This window comes from Esox lucius, chromosome 14, assembly GCF_011004845.1.
Source record: "Esox lucius isolate fEsoLuc1 chromosome 14, fEsoLuc1.pri, whole genome shotgun sequence".
NCBI classification, from domain to species: Eukaryota; Metazoa; Chordata; class Actinopteri; order Esociformes; family Esocidae; genus Esox; species Esox lucius.
In genome coordinates this window covers 25,892,964-25,912,112 of record NC_047582.1, presented here as the reverse complement: position 1 = coordinate 25,912,112, position 19,149 = coordinate 25,892,964, and the positions used below count along the sequence as shown (strand labels likewise).

The 19,149-nt window shown below is 45.5% G+C and overlaps 1 protein-coding gene across 27 annotated transcripts in view; it reads right to left on the bottom strand.

Moving 5' to 3' along the window:
* Nucleotides 1-19,149, bottom strand: part of LOC105015254 (formin-binding protein 1) — a 71,132-nt gene that overhangs the window by 39,566 nt on the left and 12,417 nt on the right. For 3 of the 27 annotated variants that reach the window (XM_034297129.1, XM_034297133.1, XM_034297131.1), the window contains exons 1-2: nt 5,828-6,270; nt 3,317-3,432 (exon numbers count right to left, since the gene is read on the bottom strand). In XM_034297129.1, the coding sequence (XP_034153020.1) occupies nt 3,317-3,432; nt 5,828-5,914 (203 nt within the window). In that variant the 5' untranslated portion in view covers nt 5,915-6,270. Of the gene's footprint in view, nt 1-3,316; nt 3,433-4,664; nt 4,796-5,827; nt 6,271-19,149 lie in introns of those variants that run through there. The other 24 variants (XM_034297139.1, XM_034297141.1, XM_034297140.1 and 21 more) reach the window with 14 other exon arrangements.

The window sequence follows — 19,149 nt, the reverse complement described above, 5'->3', positions numbered from 1 at the left end:
CCCTCCGTGACCCCTCCGTGACTGTCTCCCCGGGACTACTCAGTGTCAAACAGCCTGCACTGTGATTCACGCGCTTGTGTCTCCCCGGGCCCCGCCCTTAGGAATCCACTCCTCCCCCATCACATCTCAGGTCCAGGAAAGAATACCATTCCTGCTTGCCCCGCCCCCGCCCCCGCCCCCACGCTCTCTCTCTTCCTGTGTTTGTGTGTGTTGCTGTTGGTTAGTGTATTCTGGGTATGTTTGTTCACCCAGCTCCATGAAGGCTCAGCTGCCACATGTCAACACAACCTCATAAACAGACACAGAAACAAATGTGTGACGCTTCCGACCAACCATTGATTAAAACACTCAGCCAAACACACACCCACAAAGACACACAGACACACACACACACATACACACAATAGGCTACCTAATCTGAGTACAGTAAACTCAGACAACCGATAAAAAAAAGACTGAAAACTGATTAGAAGAATTCACCAGGAACCAACAGCAGACCAGACAGGTCCATTTGTTTTTTCCGCAGAGCGATGCCTTCATGGCAGAGAGGAACGGTGAGTCATCCTGTAGCTGGGTCATGTGCAGCTGTTTACTGTGCTGATGTTCAGACCCCCCGAGGAGGAATACAGGCCATGCCCTACATGCTGAGCACAACAGACGTCCATAGAAACAGTAGAACACCAACAGAAGCCCTGCAAAGATGCCACTGACAGCCCTCTTAACGGCACTTACAGTGCAGCTTCCCAGAACGGATGATAAAAACCGAACGCCTCTTCAACATCCAGGTTATAATACAGCCACGTTCATAACACTGGCATGACAAGTCTACCGGATGGTGTCGGCGGAAAGAGACTAGACGATCCTCCCCAAATCAGCCCTCCAGACACACACCTAAAGCACACAGGCTTAAGTGTACCAAAAAGCCTAAATCCACCATGAATGAATCATGATGCGTGTGGTAAAAACAATAACTGTCTGAAGCTCTCCTGCTCTCCAACGCAACCCCCTACCACTCAGCCCTGGTGCCTGCTCTGTTGCTAAGCAGATCTACCTCTCCCCCTCTCCTCCACTCCCCCTTCTCCTCCTCTCCCGGTATCCCTCTCGTTTAAACCTGGATGTCTGTCAGTCACTCATGGCCAGATGTCATGTCAGTATGCCCTTCCTTTTCCTCTGTAGTGTATTTAACCAACAGGCCGACAGGGGGGAGGGGCCCACATGCCTCAGTGACGATAAGCTCGAGGTGTGTGTGTGTGTGTGTGTGTGTGTGTGTGTGTGTGTATATGTGTCGCGTGTGTGTCCATCTCTGTATATATGTGGCGTTAATGGAATATTCATTATTGTGGCAATACTGCGCAATTCGGCTAAGACCTAAGCAGTATGACCACACACACAGATGGGGATTATACTGTTACTGAGCTTCGGGGAGTAGAATGTACTGTAGTCTGCTGTAATATACTGAAATACTGTGCTCATTCATTCCATGCAGGGGGAGGGGCTGAACCTAGGCTATGCCAGTGTGAGTCGTTTGACACGATCAGCATCGTACAGCCAGCCATGGTGCCTTTGGTTTGAAAGATACATTTTCCACCGGTTGTATTTGTTTGGTGCGGTCTCCTGATGCTGTGTGGAGCGGGATAAGAGGAAAAGGAGTGAACCCAACTTCCCCCAGGACAATAGAGTGACGAGGGGCAGACTGTGGAAGGGCCAATGTCATTACTGTTCATTAGATATAGCAGGGCTGTGTGTTCAGTCTGAGCGTGCCCAGTAGATTAAATCTACTTTAACAAGTTGAATTAATCAGAGTGAATTATTAATCTGGGTGGAACAGCAGAAACAACACACACGCACGCACGCACACACACAGACGGACGGACGGACGGACACACACACACACACAGGTACACATCGTTAAATTATACTAAATCTCAATGATGGTGTCTGGGGGAAGAACGTGTATTTCAGACGGACGTTTCTGAAATCCATGTACAGTTGTACAATAAACTGGAGTGTCGGTTTTAGCAGAGTGAAGAAAAATATCTGCCACATCGGCGGAGCCTCAAGTTCAGTTACACAGATTCTAACGCAGGAACTCGGCATCACAGATATCAGTGTCAGACAGACGGGAAGCCATTAAGGCATGTGTGTGTGTGTCTGTGGTTGTGTGTGTGTGTGTGTGTGTGTGTGTGTGTGTGCATATAGGTGCATATGCATGTGAACAGAGAATAAGGAACAGAGAATCCCAGTCCTATTATCTCCTTAGTAAGGAAGACTAGGAGGCGGGGTTACGGGACACTGGGTTGGGGTTGGTCAGTTACTACTTAGCCTTTCTGGTCCTCTCTAAGGACCCAGATGAGGATTTTGGGGCAGACCCCGTGCTGCTTGTTGTTGGGGTATAAGAGGACTTAGGAAGAGTATCCCCTCACCCCTTCAGCCACTCTGGTCTTCAGCCATCACTGAGCTTTCCATAATGTGGAAGGACACACCAAATCCCCCAAATGAGGCTTTGAGGAATATGTGGGCAGACAGAGGGTGTTTTGGGGGGTTTAGGAGAGGGCCGGGACAAAGTGACTAACACTCCACTGTGATTGGAAGAAGAGAAATGTGGGTCAGCGTTGACACGAGGGATAATAATACCTTGTTACTATGGCAACCCCCAATCCACCCACAACCCCAGTCTCGCCGCCAACCTTACTTCCTCGCACCTCGAGCGGAAAACGGCGTGGGGAAAAAAACTGTTCTGTCAGACAGCGATAGAGAGAGACACTGAAGCACATGGATACTAGAGAGAGGCAGAAAAACAGAAAGAGAGGGAAACAGAGAGAGACCTACAGAGGGAGAGCGACAGACAGATAGGGATACGGAAAGAGAGAGAGCGACAATTCCTCTCCGGGCATCATCGTTCTGTTTGTCTAACCACCTGGGGAAAGTCAGACATCCTGTCAGATTCTGCCAGGCTGTGATTGGACGTCGCTACTAAACACAGTGATGATCTGCACACCGCAATCTGCATGAAATGAGCAATGTCAAACAGAGCCAGTGGCTTTGCCTTTGTGGAGAGTGCACTCAAATATCATCATGACTTATAGGCCTACTCTGCTGAAGAAGGCTGTGGCTGAAATGTGTGAATTATTAAACAGTCCCATTCATTCTGAGTGGTTGCTTTTTTTTTTTAGATTTAACTTCATTGTCATTGCACAGAGGACAACAACATTTTGTTTATCATCGAACTCAGAACGTGCAAAAGTGAATTTGAACCCCATGTAGACAGGGGCCAGACCTGATCATATCAGGGCCATACAATAAAAGAACCACTTACCTAATCTGCTTTGCATAGCTGATTTCGATTTCTGTTCGCTCTTTAACGAATTTGGTGTACCTCTCCACGAACTCGATGCCTGACTGCGTATGCTTCTCCAAGTTATCAAACTGATCCTGAAAAGAGAGGGGTGGGGTAAAAGCGTGACCATCCAAACATCCAAATACATAACGCACACCACGCAGCAGACTGCACCTGGGTGCTGGCGTATGCCTGCAGGGTGTAGGGAAAATGTTACAGTCAGAAAGTGAATCTCTTGCGATTTGACACATGCTGCAATGTTGTAAGTTCTGTTTGTTCTCAAACAATGTGACCATTAAAACCCCTAGCTAGACAACGTTAGCTGACATGAGCCATCAGCTAACCGGGCCATTTTTGACAGGTTTTAAATAGGTGTTTAAATAGGTCTATAAGTGACATGACTAGAGGAAGTTCAAAGTTCAGACCCAGACTACCCAGGCATAACCCCCCCAGCACAGAGGAACCACAGAGTGTAACTTATCAGGGTGCAACATTGAAATGATAGCAGATTTTTCAGTTCCAGATGTTAATAAAAATGGCTTATCACATCACCTATTAAGTTATGCGCGGTGCCGCAAATTATATAAGGCCAAAGGTTTTCCAGGCAACAATGAAGCCCAGTCTGTGATGTCGCCATGGTCACCTAACTTACTCTCTAAAAAGGGTCACCAAACAGACAAAACGGCTGACTTTCTATTCTTAAGGAGTGGTTTTAGTTAAATGCTGTATTTGTGTCATCATGGAACTTTGGGGGTTTTCTTTTCTATGACAGCCACAGCAACACATTTAAATATTGTCTTTTCTCATCAAATACACACTGTCACCCTGCTGTTTCACTGTCCCCATCTTATAAGTGTAAACCCCTACACTGATGAGTGTTTGCCTGGCTCATGGGACATTCCACCATCTACTAAAAATAGATCACCCAAGATGGTCGTGTAAATTATTCACAGCTCAATAGAGATGTTTTTCAGCATATACCCACTGTGACTACTTCATTGGAGCTACGCAGTATAACATGAAAAAGGAGCAGCATTCCTTTCCATGCATTCTCTCCTCATCATACCATATTGTCAGCCAAAACAGTAAAATCTGCCAAATTACAAAGTGGCAAGGTCTTCCGGACTGGGTCGCCCCAAACCCTACCCATTGGACAACAGAAACACAGCTTCCAAAGAAAGACTAATCTGCAGAAGACGCCCCAAACTCCAGTACACCACGGGAAATCTTGCTACGGCGCTAATATACAGCTAGAACCCAGTGGATCCACACGACCGAATGATCAAAGACAGACCCGGCGTGATGGCAGGCCCGTTGAAAACGTCACCTTGGTATAGCTCCAACAGTCCCCCATCCTTTCTTCCATCCTCCGCGGTCACTCGAACCCAAGACGCGTGTCCTCGAGACAAGCGACGCTGCCTGCAGAGCTTGTGTGAACTATATTCCCCAGCGATCTACTGAGCCACTGTCCCAGGCAACACCACAGCGTTCTTAGTGGGGCTGTCTTTGTGCTGCTTAATCCGCCACTCTACTCCGCCCGCCACCTACAGCAGATGCCTCAGACAGGAAGTAGCTGTGTGGCTTGAAAAGCATGAGTCTTTTGATTTTCTGTTTTGCCGAATGTTTGGCGTTTCGGTATTTATCGAAGACTAAATAATAGGGTTCTGTACAACGGCGACACGACAATACGACAAGCATGTTAAACACACGATCATCATTAATGCCTGATTACTGTTAGTATGTTATTATTAATACGTGACTTGGGAGTGGAATGGGAGCATCAATCAAATCCATGACTCTAGCTAGGAATCCTAATGTAATGAACCGTGTAGCCTGATTGCTACGTATTCTAGAGCAAACCAGGTCAACAAGAACAGGGCAGTGGATCCAGCTGATGGGGCTTTCCACACCAACGGACCCTCGGTACCAACGGTTCCTTCTCAAACCCCCCTCGCGAAGAGATGCAAAACAAACACCTATTCTATTGATCGAGTGAAACAGCACTTCCCGCTTGCTTTTCTTTATGGTACATCATTTTTCTTTTCAATCTTTGTCCATCTCCCTCACTCCTGTCTCTCTCTGCGGAACACTTTCCTCTTCCCTCTCTCTCTTTCTCCTTCTCCTCATCCCATCCTCCCTGGGGACATGCTCTTCCACTGTCAGCCTCCGTGCCAACTGGACTCAGCAGATCCCCTTCACAGCCACCCAACAGAATCTTTATATACGAAACAAAACCAAACAGTGTTTCCCTGCAACAAGATGTGCAATAATCCAGTGCTCCACACCCCACTGCACCCAAACACACCCTTCAAAGACATGCCAAAACACCCCCTGCGCCCCACTTCACACACATTCCACCACACACAAATAGGAGGACCCCTAGAAACACAAGTGTTCAGATGAGGCCGACGTTCTCAAATGATATCGTGCGGGATCACGCGCGGACCGCGTCGGTGCATTCATTATTCAACCAAAGCAAAGTGAAATTACCCTTCTCAGAGGCAGCATGGCGTTCAATCTCCTGCAGGCAAGCACACCGTTGTCCCAACGTTGAAAAACCAACCAAGGTCCAACCATTCCCTGCCCAGAGTGGAATAGCTACCGCAGCCTCGCTATGGTAATGTTGAAAAGGCCATTATTCTTGAGGAGATACAAAGGCCGTCCGGCTCACTGAGAGGGCACAAAGGGTTAAAAAGGAAGCCCGGGGAGCATTCGGGGGATGAAGAGCGGTATGTTATTCCTTGACCCTACTTCCACCCTGGCGATCAGAATCGGCTCTGGTCCGTTCGACAGAAACAGTTGTCGGGAATCAACGAGGGTCCCGGATCAAGAGAGAGGGATGGAGTACCGACACATATACTGACACACACACACACTCTTACACACACTCCTACACACACTCTGCATCTGAGGCCAGCGCGTACCCTGGGAGCACGCGAGCTAAATGCTCAGTCAGGCGTAAGGTGAACTCAGTGGGACGTGAGAAAGGGAATGATTCAGATATGAGAGATAGGGGCGGGAAAGAGGTGGAGACAACCGAAGGGGGAGGGATTAGGTGGGAGGGGACAGGAGAAGAGAGAAAAAAGGGACCACTTGGATGAAACACTAAGATCCATTACCTGAACAACACCATTGGACAGCAGGACTGTCGGGTACTTCTGGAAAATGTGTGTCACAACAGAACTGTTGTGGCCACGTCACATAAAAGAGAGATAGGAAGGCGGAGAGTGTCAGTAGGAACGGAGGGGGCTTCCTTTCTACTAAAAAGGAAAAACCCTTAGCCAGGCGAATCCCACAGGCGGAGAAAGTGCTAACAAATCATGCATAACAGCCTACTGCACGTTAGAGAAATAATATCAAGGAAACTACAAAGAGCCAATTTGTTTCAAAGCAAGACACTAATACAACACAAAGCCATCGCTGCAATACCCCATTGAGACTTCATATAAACTGGTCTAGACCATCGTGCAGAGACAAGTGGGAGGAGCAGAGAATCACAGCATCTGCAGTTTCACTCGCCAAATTTAGAAACTCTGCCTAATTAAAAAATCCATCAACATAGTTTTTAATCTATTTGTAGTTGTAAAGTTTACTGTATAAAAAAATCCCCTATCAGAAACTGTCTTTTCGTTAAAAAACGTAACTGTTAAATTCCGACAAAAACATCCTAACTATTGGACACGGTCCCTCTCCCTCCCATCGCAACCTCCTCGCATCCCATTCTCTCTCTCGTTCTTTTCCCCCTCTCCATTCCCCTGGCCCCATGATCCTGCCCTACTTCTGTATCAACTGTGACCTCTAACCTGTGACCTTGTTTCCACAGCAATCTGGGAGAAGCCCAGCAAACCACTTGTCTGCTTGCTGTTTCAGGCCTTGTCTGATTCGGTTCCATTGCTAACGCCCAATGGAGGTATATTAAGTCAAATCGATATGTGTAAACCACTACTCAATGACGATCAAAGGAATGACACAAGGTGCACCATCAAAATACACCAATATAATAATAAACGACACCACATAAAAACAAAGAAACACCCTTTTTATGTGGATGAAATGGTGGCTACGTGTTGAACGTATCTCAGCCATTTTAATGCATTTCACTGCACCGCAGAAAACATGTCCACTAATGGCACAGAGCAGTCTAATGGAGATCAAACTCCAGACCACTTGGTTGTTGATCCATGATAACAGCAGGCAAACAGTCTTATCCCACTGGGACTACCTTGTGCATCACGGCACTTCATCACAACTTTCATATCTCACCCAAAATAAACAGCATCTGGAGGCCCCTGGATGGAGCAGTGGTCTTTGTCTCACAGAACAGCGGCGTCATTTAGTCCAGGAGCTTGTTTCCTGCTTGCGGCATTACCCACGGTTTTGCATAGTCCGAGGCTGCTCGATGTCGGACAGGGCTGCCTCATCTGTCGCACTCCGCGAGCTCTACTTTGGTTTATAGTAGTGGAATGCATTTTTGAAGAAGCAGCGTTTTAAGAAGCTGGACAGCTTTTCAAGGTGTGCGCCAGTTGGTTAGGGTTAGGATGTTTGACTCTCCTCAACCTACAGGGGAGTGGTTTCAAGAACACCACGAAATTGGCAAATTGCTTTTTCAAAATAAAATAATGAAATTCAGGACACGTAGGACTCTCCCCACACAAGAGAAACATCTTTGTCAAAAACCCATATCATCTATCATTTTGAATGCTGTGTAAGAAGCCGAACGGAACGTCATATGTCGCATCTATGTACAAAGTTAGCTCAACGCAATATTTGTCAGCACCTTAAGCGCCTAAAACACAATGCACACATCTTGAGGGAAATTAGTGTCGACATCTATCCAACAACTGTGAATATTTCCCCACCAAATGACACCCATCGCCCGACGGACGCTGTATCACTGTAGGGGACGACATGTTTACTCTTGCCTTGTTTAATATGTTTTTCCGACAGTCCGATAGCCAGGTCAAATCCCGACTGAGCCAATGGGCTTTCTGTCCCTGGGCAAAGCACTTTTCCCTACGCTGCTCCCTGTACTTACTGTAAGTCACTTTGGATAAAAGTGGCTGCTGAATGACAAAAAATGTAAATGATTTGGCCACTGCTCTCCTCAGGTGAACTGTGTTGTATAAGTGGTATAAGGCTCTTTTCCCTACAACAATGCTATATCACGGCTGTCCTGATATTATCCAGGCTGCTCTGCCTATTACAATTACAAAGTGTGGACAGCAGCCAACTTCCATATAATACATTAGCCACCCACTACTGCAGCGTGAGAGAATGGACTTACTGGCTACATCCCAAACCAATCTCTTACTTCCATACTCTCTCTTTCTCTGTGTCCTTTCCCCCCTCTCTCCACCTTTCACCTTTACCTCATCATGCTCCCTCTATCTTCTCCTCCGCGTCTTCTCTCCTTCTCCTCTCTTTCCCTTATACGATCAAACATAGATAAAAGGTGAAAGATAACGAATACAGTGCCTGTGGAGGTAATAACCAGCCGGCAATATTCCCTGCAGTTCCATTTCAACCACAGAGGGCGCTAGAGGGTAACAATGGCCACATCATGCTGGACCCATGAAGGTGATGGGCCAATAAAACTCCCATAGCCTGCAAATCATTGACTTTAGCAAAGTAGTTTGGGAAGCACTGCCTGCCCGCTTCCCTCCCTCCCTCCCGCCCCCCGTCTCTCCCTCCCTCCACCACTTTCACTCTCTTCTCTCATGTACTAACAAACACATTCCACTGACAGCTCAGTGCTTGAGAGAGACTGCCGTTGTTGTTTCATCTGTAATCAGTGTTCAGAACACCAAAGAGACACATTTAATCTCCAAGAGCCAAGACATCCATAATAATGGTCCCATAAGCAACACAGAGGCTCACCATGACAGGCCTTGAGAGAAGAAAGACTGAAACCTCTCCCGCGGTGCCCTCTTTTCTTCAAGGGAGACAACAGAGATAGAATGCAAGTAAAGATTATTAAATCATCAATCTAGAATCTTCCAAAAAAGGCTTTTAAACTAAGGTTGCCAGAACCAAATAAAGAAAACTCCCCCTAAGAGACTAACGGCCTAGCCTTGAGTTAGCCCATGACAAGGACTGGTCTGTGTCAAACCTCACAGTAAGTTACACTCCATATGTTGTAAGCTTCAGAGCCAGAACCACCATGACTACCTCCATCCAATGCTTCTCTACAGCGCAGTACTCTCAATAAATTCCCATGAAGAAACACGACAGAGTTGGCCATTGGGAATAGAAATAGAAAAGTCAGTATTCAGGGCTGGACAGGCCCACAAAAATTATACTTTCTTATTTCCAGTTAAATGTATCTTTTAAAATATCGAATAGATTCATAAATCTAATATTTAGCTTTTATTTAGCTTTTTTTCAAACAGATCTAGTGCACTCTAGAGTCATCGGGTATTCATGTAAAACCATTCTTCACACAAATGGAGTCTCTCCATGGTATACCATACCACCAGGAATAATATAATGCAGATATGATACATACGTATTCAGAAGCATAGTCTCTCATTGTTTCTCCAGAAATACCATTCGACCACAGGAAACAGAAAGGAGCGGGGGGACATCAGATGTCCCAACAGAGCAGATGGGGGTGGGTGTGCGCACACACACACAGAGGGGACAGATGTTCTCATGGGTCACAGGGGAGGACAATGGGACTAATAAGCTAACTAAAGAGGGCTAAGGAGTCACTGTCTCCATCTGATATTCTTCACAGTAGGACAGATGTGTGATGTAGGATTGAAGTGTGGAGCAGATGTTAGATATACTAGGCCTAACTATGGCCCAGAGGTTTTCCTGGTCAGTTCATGTGGTAGAATCACAGATCCAAGTTAGGGAGGAATAATTAATTGCACACAAAGTGCATAGCATTACATAATAAGCTGATTAAAGAGATTTAGTTTCTCTGAAACAATCAGGCAAGATAATAATCAGAAATCTGAACTAGTAGCATCTGAAGGAAATCTCCACAGAGCGGGTTGTCAGGATACCAATCAGAAGACTTCAACAGAGCCAGTGGAGAGGACCACAGATCAGTGTGTCAGTATCAATTAATTACTGATTTACTGGAAGAATTACAATGCAAAGTGCTTTCAAAGTCCAGCAATATTTGTTCTCCAATGGACTAAATGTCACATCCATTTAACTAGAGTGGGAGATGAAAAGGGGTCTTCAATTAGGTTTTTCAAATCTCTCTCACTGTGAACATCTGAAGGACAAGATCTCTGCTTTGTTGGCAGGTTGTATAGGCTGACGCTCTAGAAGCACTGGTCCTGGCCTGCCTAATAACATACAGCACAATGGGGGAATGGTTGACTGTTCTGTAGATTTCCTATTCTTAACAACCAACAAACGCCATCTCATGTCATAAAAACTCCAGATCGCCCTCTCCCATGTCTCCACCTCTCTCCAAGTTGCCTCACCACAAAACAAAGGAGAGAAGGGCAGTTGTACTCTGCAGAATCCTGGTTTTGTTTGTTCAATGCATTTCTTCAGTGTGTATCACGCATGTGGGCGTCTGACCACCGACAAATATTTAGTGGGAGATACCGAGCTGGGCTCCGAGCACAGAGAGGCTTTGTCCAGCACACTGGGGTAGGAACAATACTCTCAAAAGGAGGACTCAGAAACCCTTGGGCCAAGGGAACAGACACACACACACACACACACACGGGTCCAATGGACCAGTAAGAATTCCCACAAACATTTTCCTTGGTGCCATAAAGCCTAATTTCACTTTAAATGCACCCTTCAACCCCGTCGCCCCTGCAGCAGTCACCCTAAACAATTACTTTACACAAGGCTGTAATCATTAACCTAGCCTGGATGTGAACTAGGCTGAGAGGGAGCAGGGTTTTAGCATTGCCCGGCAGTTCCTCTTGCATTTCTATAGGCCAGAACCGTGGTTTTCCTGTGGATGAGAGCTTCAGTTTGAAGCCAGCGGCGTGCGGAGGACCAGGGTGACATGGGAGGATTTGGGAAGGTTGGGGTGGAGACAAGTGGACAGGCCTTCTCCTGGATGAAAAAGCAGCCTTCCTTGTCATGAGCTTGAGGCAGCGGCCTGAAAGCGAGGCAGTAAGTCAGCAAGGCACAGCAAGACACTAGTGGTGAAAGCCTGCGGTGCGGACAAAGATCATCCGCAGGTAGGATGTCATCCAAATGTACCAATTTTCATGCATCAATTCCTGACAGGGCAGAGAGGGGGATCTGATGATTCAAAGAGTCGAAGGGAGCAGGTAGATTTAGGAGGATAAGACCAGAGGAGACATACTGTTTGGGCACCGCACAGATTCTCACTGGCACAGACGAGAGCAGTCGCAGCCGAGTAACCAGTTTTGAAACCTGACTGGATTGATGAGAACATTCTGAGAGATAACAACCGTGTTAGTTAGAGACAGCACGCTCAAGTGTTTTGGAAAGACATAAAGGATGACGGTTTGTCGTTTTTTACGTCTGAAGGATCAGGTGTTGGTTATCAACCTATGGTGTAGAAATGAATTCACAGACCCGGAATATGGAGGGGATGAGAAAGATCCATGAAAGAAGCGTGGATTTGGAGTGATAGAAAATGTCTTTAGGAGTGGATAGAAAAGAGAAGACAGCAAAGAGGAAGTGAAATGATGACAGGTCCTTCAGAGGTTTTGTCTTCCTCCATTTTCAGGTGCTCCTATCCCTGCTCTTTGTGTTACTTAGTCACTTTCCTCCAAACAATGATCTGTTCATGAAATAATCTACAACACAGGGAACAGAAACAGTAAAAGGGGAGCAACGCCGCATACGTGTCCTTATTAGCTTCTCCATCCTCTTCGGTCTCTGCCTCAGCCCAGACCTGCTCCTCTGGAGCCTTTAAAATGCCTGGCCTGATGAGGTCCTGATGGGAGGTGGGCGGCCCAGATGCTAGCTGCCTCCGGATTGTTACAGAACCTGACAGCGTTTTGCCTTGGGGTTGTTGGTTCAACGCTGATTCAGGAGCGGGTCTGATTGCATCACAATATTCAAAAATGTTCTCTAAAAATGTGCACAACAGACACACACACACAAATACCTATTTGCATAAAACACAGATGTTAGGATGATTGAGTTGACAGTATTGTGCGCGCACTTGTGTTTGTGTGTGTGTGTGTTAGGGCTGCTGTTTGTGTGCCATACATATATATATATATATATATATATATATATATATATATATATATATATATATACACATATACACTCACCTAAAGGATTATTAGGAACACCTGTTCAATTTCTCATTAATGCAATAATCTAATCTACCAATCACATGGCAGTTGCTTCAATGCATTTAGGGGTGTGGTCCTGGTCAAGACAATCTCCTGAACTCTAAACTGAATGTCAGAATGGGAAAGAAAGGTGATTTAAGCAATTTCGAGCGTGACATGGTTGTTGGTGCCAGACGGGCCGATCTGAGTATTTCAATCTGTTCAGTTACTGGGATTTTCACGCTCAACCATTTCTAGGGTTTACAAAGAATGGTGTGAAAAGGGAAAAACATCCAGTATGCGGCAGTCCTGTGGGCGAAAATGCCTTGTTGATACTAGAGGTCAGAGGAGAATGGGCCGACTGATTCAAGCTGATAGAAGAGCAACTTTGACTGAAATAACCACTCGTTACAACCAAGGTATGCAGCATGGCATTTGTGACGCCACAACACGCACAACCTTGAGGCGGATGGGCAACAACAGCAGAAGACCCCACCGGGTACCACTCATCTCCACTACAAATAGGAAAAAGAGGCTACAATTTGCACAAGTTGAAGACTGGAAGAATTTTGCCTGGTCTGATGAGTCTCGATTTCTGTTGAGACATTCAGATGGTAGAGTCAGAACTTGGCGTAAACAGAATGAGAACATGGATCCATCATGCCTTGTTACCACTGTGCAGGCTGGTGGTAGTGGTGTAATGGTGTGTTCTTGAGCCAATTGAGCATCATTTAAATGCCACGGCCTACCTGAGCATTGTTTCTGACCATGTCCATCCCTTTATGACCACCATGTACCCATCCTCTGATGGCTATTTCCAGCAGGATAATGCACCATGTCACAAAGCTCGAATCATTTCAAATTGGTTTCTTGAACATGACAATGAGTTCACTGTCCTGAAATGGCCCCCACAGTCACCAGATCTCAACCCAATAGAGCATCTTTGGGATGTGGTGAAACGGGAGCTTCGTGCCCTGGATGTGCATCCCACAAATCTCCATCAACTGCAAGATGCTATCCTATCAATATGGGCCAACATTTCTAAAGAATGCTTTCAGCACCTTGTTGAATTAAGGCAGTTCTGAAGGCGAAAGGGGGTCAAACACAGTATTAGTATGGTGTTCCCAATAATCCTTTAGGTTAGTGTGTGTATATATATATATATACACAGTGGATATAAAGTGTGCTTGTTGCTATCCCATAAACACATACGGAATTTGGGCATGAGGTTGGCATGACAAACCAACACACAAGTTGAAAGGCATCCAGCGTGTGCGTCACCTGGCGCGCTCGGTAACCTAGACCAGCAAAGTCTTGCAGAGAGCAATCCATTGGAATGAACAGACTTCCGCCACAAGGCGTATGGCTTCATGCGTTTTGTGTGCACCCGGATTTAGAGGTGCTGAGTATAAACCTGTGGTAACAGTACCGGCTCCATGCACATACAGTGGATATAATAAGTCTACACACCAATGTTAAAATGCCAGGTTCTTTTGATGTAAAAGAACGAGAAAAAAAGATAAATCATATCAGAAAATTTTCCACCTTTAATGTGACCTATTATGTGAACAATTAAATTAAAAAACTCTTTGAGGGGGAAAAATAAAAAATAAAAAACTCACAATAACCTGGATGCATAAGTGTGCACACTCTTAAACTAATACTTTGTTGAAGCACCTTCTGGTTTTATTATAGCACTCTAATTTTATTACAGCACAGTCTTTTTGGGTAAGAGTCTATTAGCATGGCACATCTTGACGTGGCAATATTTGTCCACTCTTCTTTGCAAAAGTGCTCCAAATCTGTCAGATTGCGAGGACATCTCCTGTGCACAGTCGTCTTCAGATCACCCCACATATGTTCAATTGGATTCAGGTCTGGGCTCTGGTTGGGCCATTCCAAGACATTAATCTTCTTCTGGTGAAGCCATGCTTTTGTGGATTTGGATGTGTGCTTTGGGTCATTGTCATGCTGAAAGGTGAACTTGCTCTTCCTATTCCGCTTTCAAATGGACACCTGAAGGTTTTGTGTCAAAATTGCCTGGTATTTGGAACTGTTCATAATTCCCTCCACCCTGACTAAGGCCCCGGTTCCAGCTGAAGATAAACAGCCCCAAAGCATGATGCTGCCACCACCATGTTTCACTGTGGGTATGGTGTTCTTTGGTTGATGTGCAGTGTTGTTTTTGCGCCAAACATGCCTTTTGGAATTATGGCCAAAATGTTCAACCTTGGTTTCATCAGACCATAACACATTTTCCCATGTGCTTTTGGGGGACATAGCCTGGCTTGGAATTTTTTTCTTTGTAAGAAAAGGCTTCCATCTTGCCACCCTACCTATAAATAGAAACATGACTAAAGCTTTTTAGTAACATGTGAGTGTGTTAGTGTATGTCCATCTACACACGTGCCTTTTTCAACAACAGTTCCCCTTCTCTCTTTGTATGCGCGTGTGTGTGTAAATATGGATTTTTGTGTGCACTTGCATGCTAGCTTCAGTTTGTACTCAAGTGTCTACTAACAGTGTAGGCTACTAAGTGTACACTAGGTTTTCCCCAGGGAGACATTAGCATTTATCTTCAGTCTCAGAGGAAAATTACACCAACCCCATCTACAATGGTGGTCAGTGACCCCTCCCCCAACCAAGGGTTGAGAAACGGGAACTGGTTACTGTTCACGTGTGAGTTACTGCAACTAGAAGGGTGGTCCATGACTCATTGTTGAAGAGGCCTACAATGAAGGCCTACACAAGAGAATCTCTTTAGGCTTTGTCCATTTGACAAAAACCAACAAGCTGTTTCTTTGCTGAGCAATTCAACTGACGCCACGTGCCAGTGCAGTTTAATAAGAACATAGATGTGTTAGTGTTGCATAGTGATTACCTATGTAACGCAGGGAAGGGTCCCAAAGAAAAACAATCAGGTATTTTTGCAATGCACATTGCCATGCATTGTGAAGTACATTTATATTAAAGGTAATGTACAACCAGGGCATACGAACTGTGGATATCAGATGTAACTACCTCCTAACTACGATACCGATGATAAAGATCACTGTAAATAATCCAGACTGGAATCACCAGGTATTGATGTATACTCACAGCGCTGAACATCTTTATTTGCAGGAGGGTCTGCAGATACTCCTCAAATTGGGTCAGATGCTGGGAATGGTGGCTGGACCCTGGACCTGCTTCCACCCCTGGAATCGGCTCTGAGGCCCTTCTTATCGTTTCAGTTTTCATCTTATCTTTAATCATCGTGCTTGTGGTTGTTGAAGAAACGGCATCCAGGGTTCCAAAGAACTCACTCCGCCTGCGCAACATGCTATTGGCCATTAGACACCCACTTGGGAGAACGTCACAGAGCCACCAAGAACTAATCCATTTCAGATTTAGAAATTTACAATGGAAGAAAGTTTTTAAGGTTTTGACCAACAGTCAAAGATTCAAAAATAACGAAAAAAACGATTAAACCAATACAGAGCCTCAGGACAGAGAAAGACTTCCAGAACTGATTTGTTCAGTCTAAAACTTTGCCAGCCGTTACCCAGAATGCCAAGGGCTCTGAGATTACATGACTCAGAAGAAATCTGGTTTAACAAAGGAATTAATCAGATTAAAACCCCTTTTACCTAACCCAGACCCCACCACCCAATCAATTGCTGCCATTCTCTCTGAGATTACTACATCGAGCCAATGAACACACGGCAGCCATTGTTCTTAAGAGCTGCTTTTCAGAGTTTGTTCTTTTTAGGAAACAAATCATGGTGTTATTTCTTAAGTAACAGCATATTGTCAAGATTAAAAGGAAAATAGGGGAAAATAAAGAGACATTTTGAGGACGAAGAGCGGGTGGGAAAACACACAAAGTAAAAGCAAGGGAACTGTACCCAATCCAGCTCTCCAGCACCACGGGGAGGGTGTCTGTACAAGGTGTGACCTGATGGTCCAAGCAGGATAACACTGGGTTTGATAGAAAAGGGAAGTGGATTTTAATTTGGACAATCCACATCTCGTCGGCTTCCCCGTGCAGAGCCCTGTGGTCCGCCAGCTAGCGGTCCGACCACTTCCCATTCAGACAGGGGGCAGCATCCTCCACTCAGCCTGGAGCCCAATACGCATGGCCAGCTGGCAAGCCTCCTTTCCCAGCACTGCTGCAGACTGGCACTCACGCTGAGCACAGGTGTGTTCGGGGGCAAAGGCGAGCAGTTAACACACGATGTAATGTCACCGTAGCGACGCGCCCGGCCCAAAGGACCAGCTGTCCAGAAATAGCATTGCCGAGTCCAAAACGGGCGCTACGGCCTGCGTATGCTTGAGCCCCCTCCCCGCCACAAACAAATACGTGCACGGCCCTACGAGGGACATTTTAGCAATGCTCCTTCGTGACGCAGCGACACAGGATACGTTTCATATAAAAAATACCTTTGATTGGCAGTTAACAATAAAGTGATTGTTCTCCCACAACTGATTCAAATAATGCATGGCAACTAGCCATCCAAAAAGTCCTCAGGCCTGTCAGTTTCTACATAAACATCTAGCCTAGCTGTTCTCATGGTGGCATCAGAAAACAAACACAAACAAACAGATATTTAGCCTGTTCATGTGTGTGTTTCTATGTTTCGGGTTTAATGCCTGCTCCCCACGTGGCTTTCCAGGACACTGAACAGACCTGAGCCCTCTAAACACAGACAGCCTTTAACTTGAAATAGAAAATGACAAAATGGGTAGAGTTGTGGCAAACTTGGTTTAAAAATGTGCCCCAAAATGTGCAGAACTGCAGGAAATGTACACTAAAACTTAAAAAACTGTTAAAAAGAGGGTGGCCACATAAAAGGTTGAAGTGTCAAGATGGGTATAACATTACACGGTTAAGTTTACATAACCAGTAGTCAGGCCACTCCAACTCTTTGTTTACAACAGGAGACATCCTAAATATTAGGCCCAGATATTTCCACAGTTGCTTTCATTTCTGCTTGCAGTAAATAGGCCTTTAAGCCGATTTAGCCCAGAACAACCACGTGAAGTAGCAAATAACACTCAGTCGTTTTGCAAGCTGACCCCTTCATGCAGACTGAGCTTGAGATATGTCTGTTTATTAGCTATAGCCAGATGATTTGCCCTAAATCACCAGGAGTCCGACCACCAAATAAAGGAGTGCTGTTTTGGTTTGCCTCAGCTGCTCTGTCTCCATTAAGAGGCTACAGCAAGTTCCTCTGGCAGTACACTATGTCTCTCCAGATATGGTTTGAGACATGGTAGGTATGAGAAGAGAGGAATGACATGACTGTGTGTGTGTGTGTGTGTGTGTGTGAGTGGTCAAACTACTGTATTTTCTTGGCTTATTGGATACCAGCTGTACGAGTGGGCAAGCCATTGTGGGAATAAGCTTCAGGGTTTGTAAAGCTTCTCCAGGGTTCCTCGAGTTACCACTCTTGTCATTCTAAGCATGTAGATAACACAAAGAACAGAACAACATTTACAAGAAGTGCCACAGTCACGACCTCCCTTTCCAAGATGAGGTTCCAACATCAACACACTTCATCAAGGTATCATTCAACCTGGGGGGGGGGGGGGATGTTGGCAGAGATGGGCTGTAACATAGGCTTAGGATGGAAGACCAAAGATGACCTGCAGTGGTCCGAACATCGGACAGAAAAGCTTTAGGCCACACAGGGTTGCAGAGAGTGCACCATGAGAACAACACTTCTACTAAAACAGACTATTTACTGGGGCGTAAAACAAAAAAAACAACTCATTAATTTACAGAAAGGGTAGGGCGGGGTTTAGACTGAATATTCACCCACTTCGCCTCTCTAAAATGTTCCCTCCGGAGCCATGAGTCAGTCTGATCCACACACGGGCTCTCTCTCAAGTTCCTCATAGGATTAGATCCGTGCCAGTTCCAGTGTGACAAGGGGGAGCAAAGGAGAGAAAGAAGGAGAGGGGGAAGGAGACAGAGAGATCTAATGAGAGAGAAAACGAAAGAAAAGACAGAAAAAGAGATAGAGAGAGCAAGAAAGAGGGAGAAACCCGAAAAAGAAAGAGCGAGAGATAAATTGAGACATTCAAAGAAAGACAGAAGACAAGAAAAGAAACTGTAGAAGTGTGGGGGGGGTTAATCGAGACTGGATTTGCCTTTAAAGCCTGTGGTTCATTGTGGTTCATTCTCACTCAGCTACTCAGCAGCCAGTGGGAGACGAATAGATTTCATTTAACTGACACAAGAGATAAGTCTGGGCCAAATAATTACAGCCCTGAATCACCACACATCAAATGGTCATTACATCCACCTGCCTTCAAAGGTGCAGAGCCCTGGCTCTTTCATATAGAATAATCCGGTGGGCATATTATCAAATAAACAAAACTACTTGAAAGTGACTCGTTTTTTCCAAATAAATCGAACTGAACTGAAACATTCACAGCAGTGTTGTCAGAATGAATCCGTGAGGATGGCCCACACCTTGATCACAAGCAAACAGAGAGAAGTGAGAACCAATAGCAGTGAGAACGTATCCCAGCCGAGTTTTTACATCATACTGTAGTTGGTTTGATTCTCTTTGTATTTCACAGTAC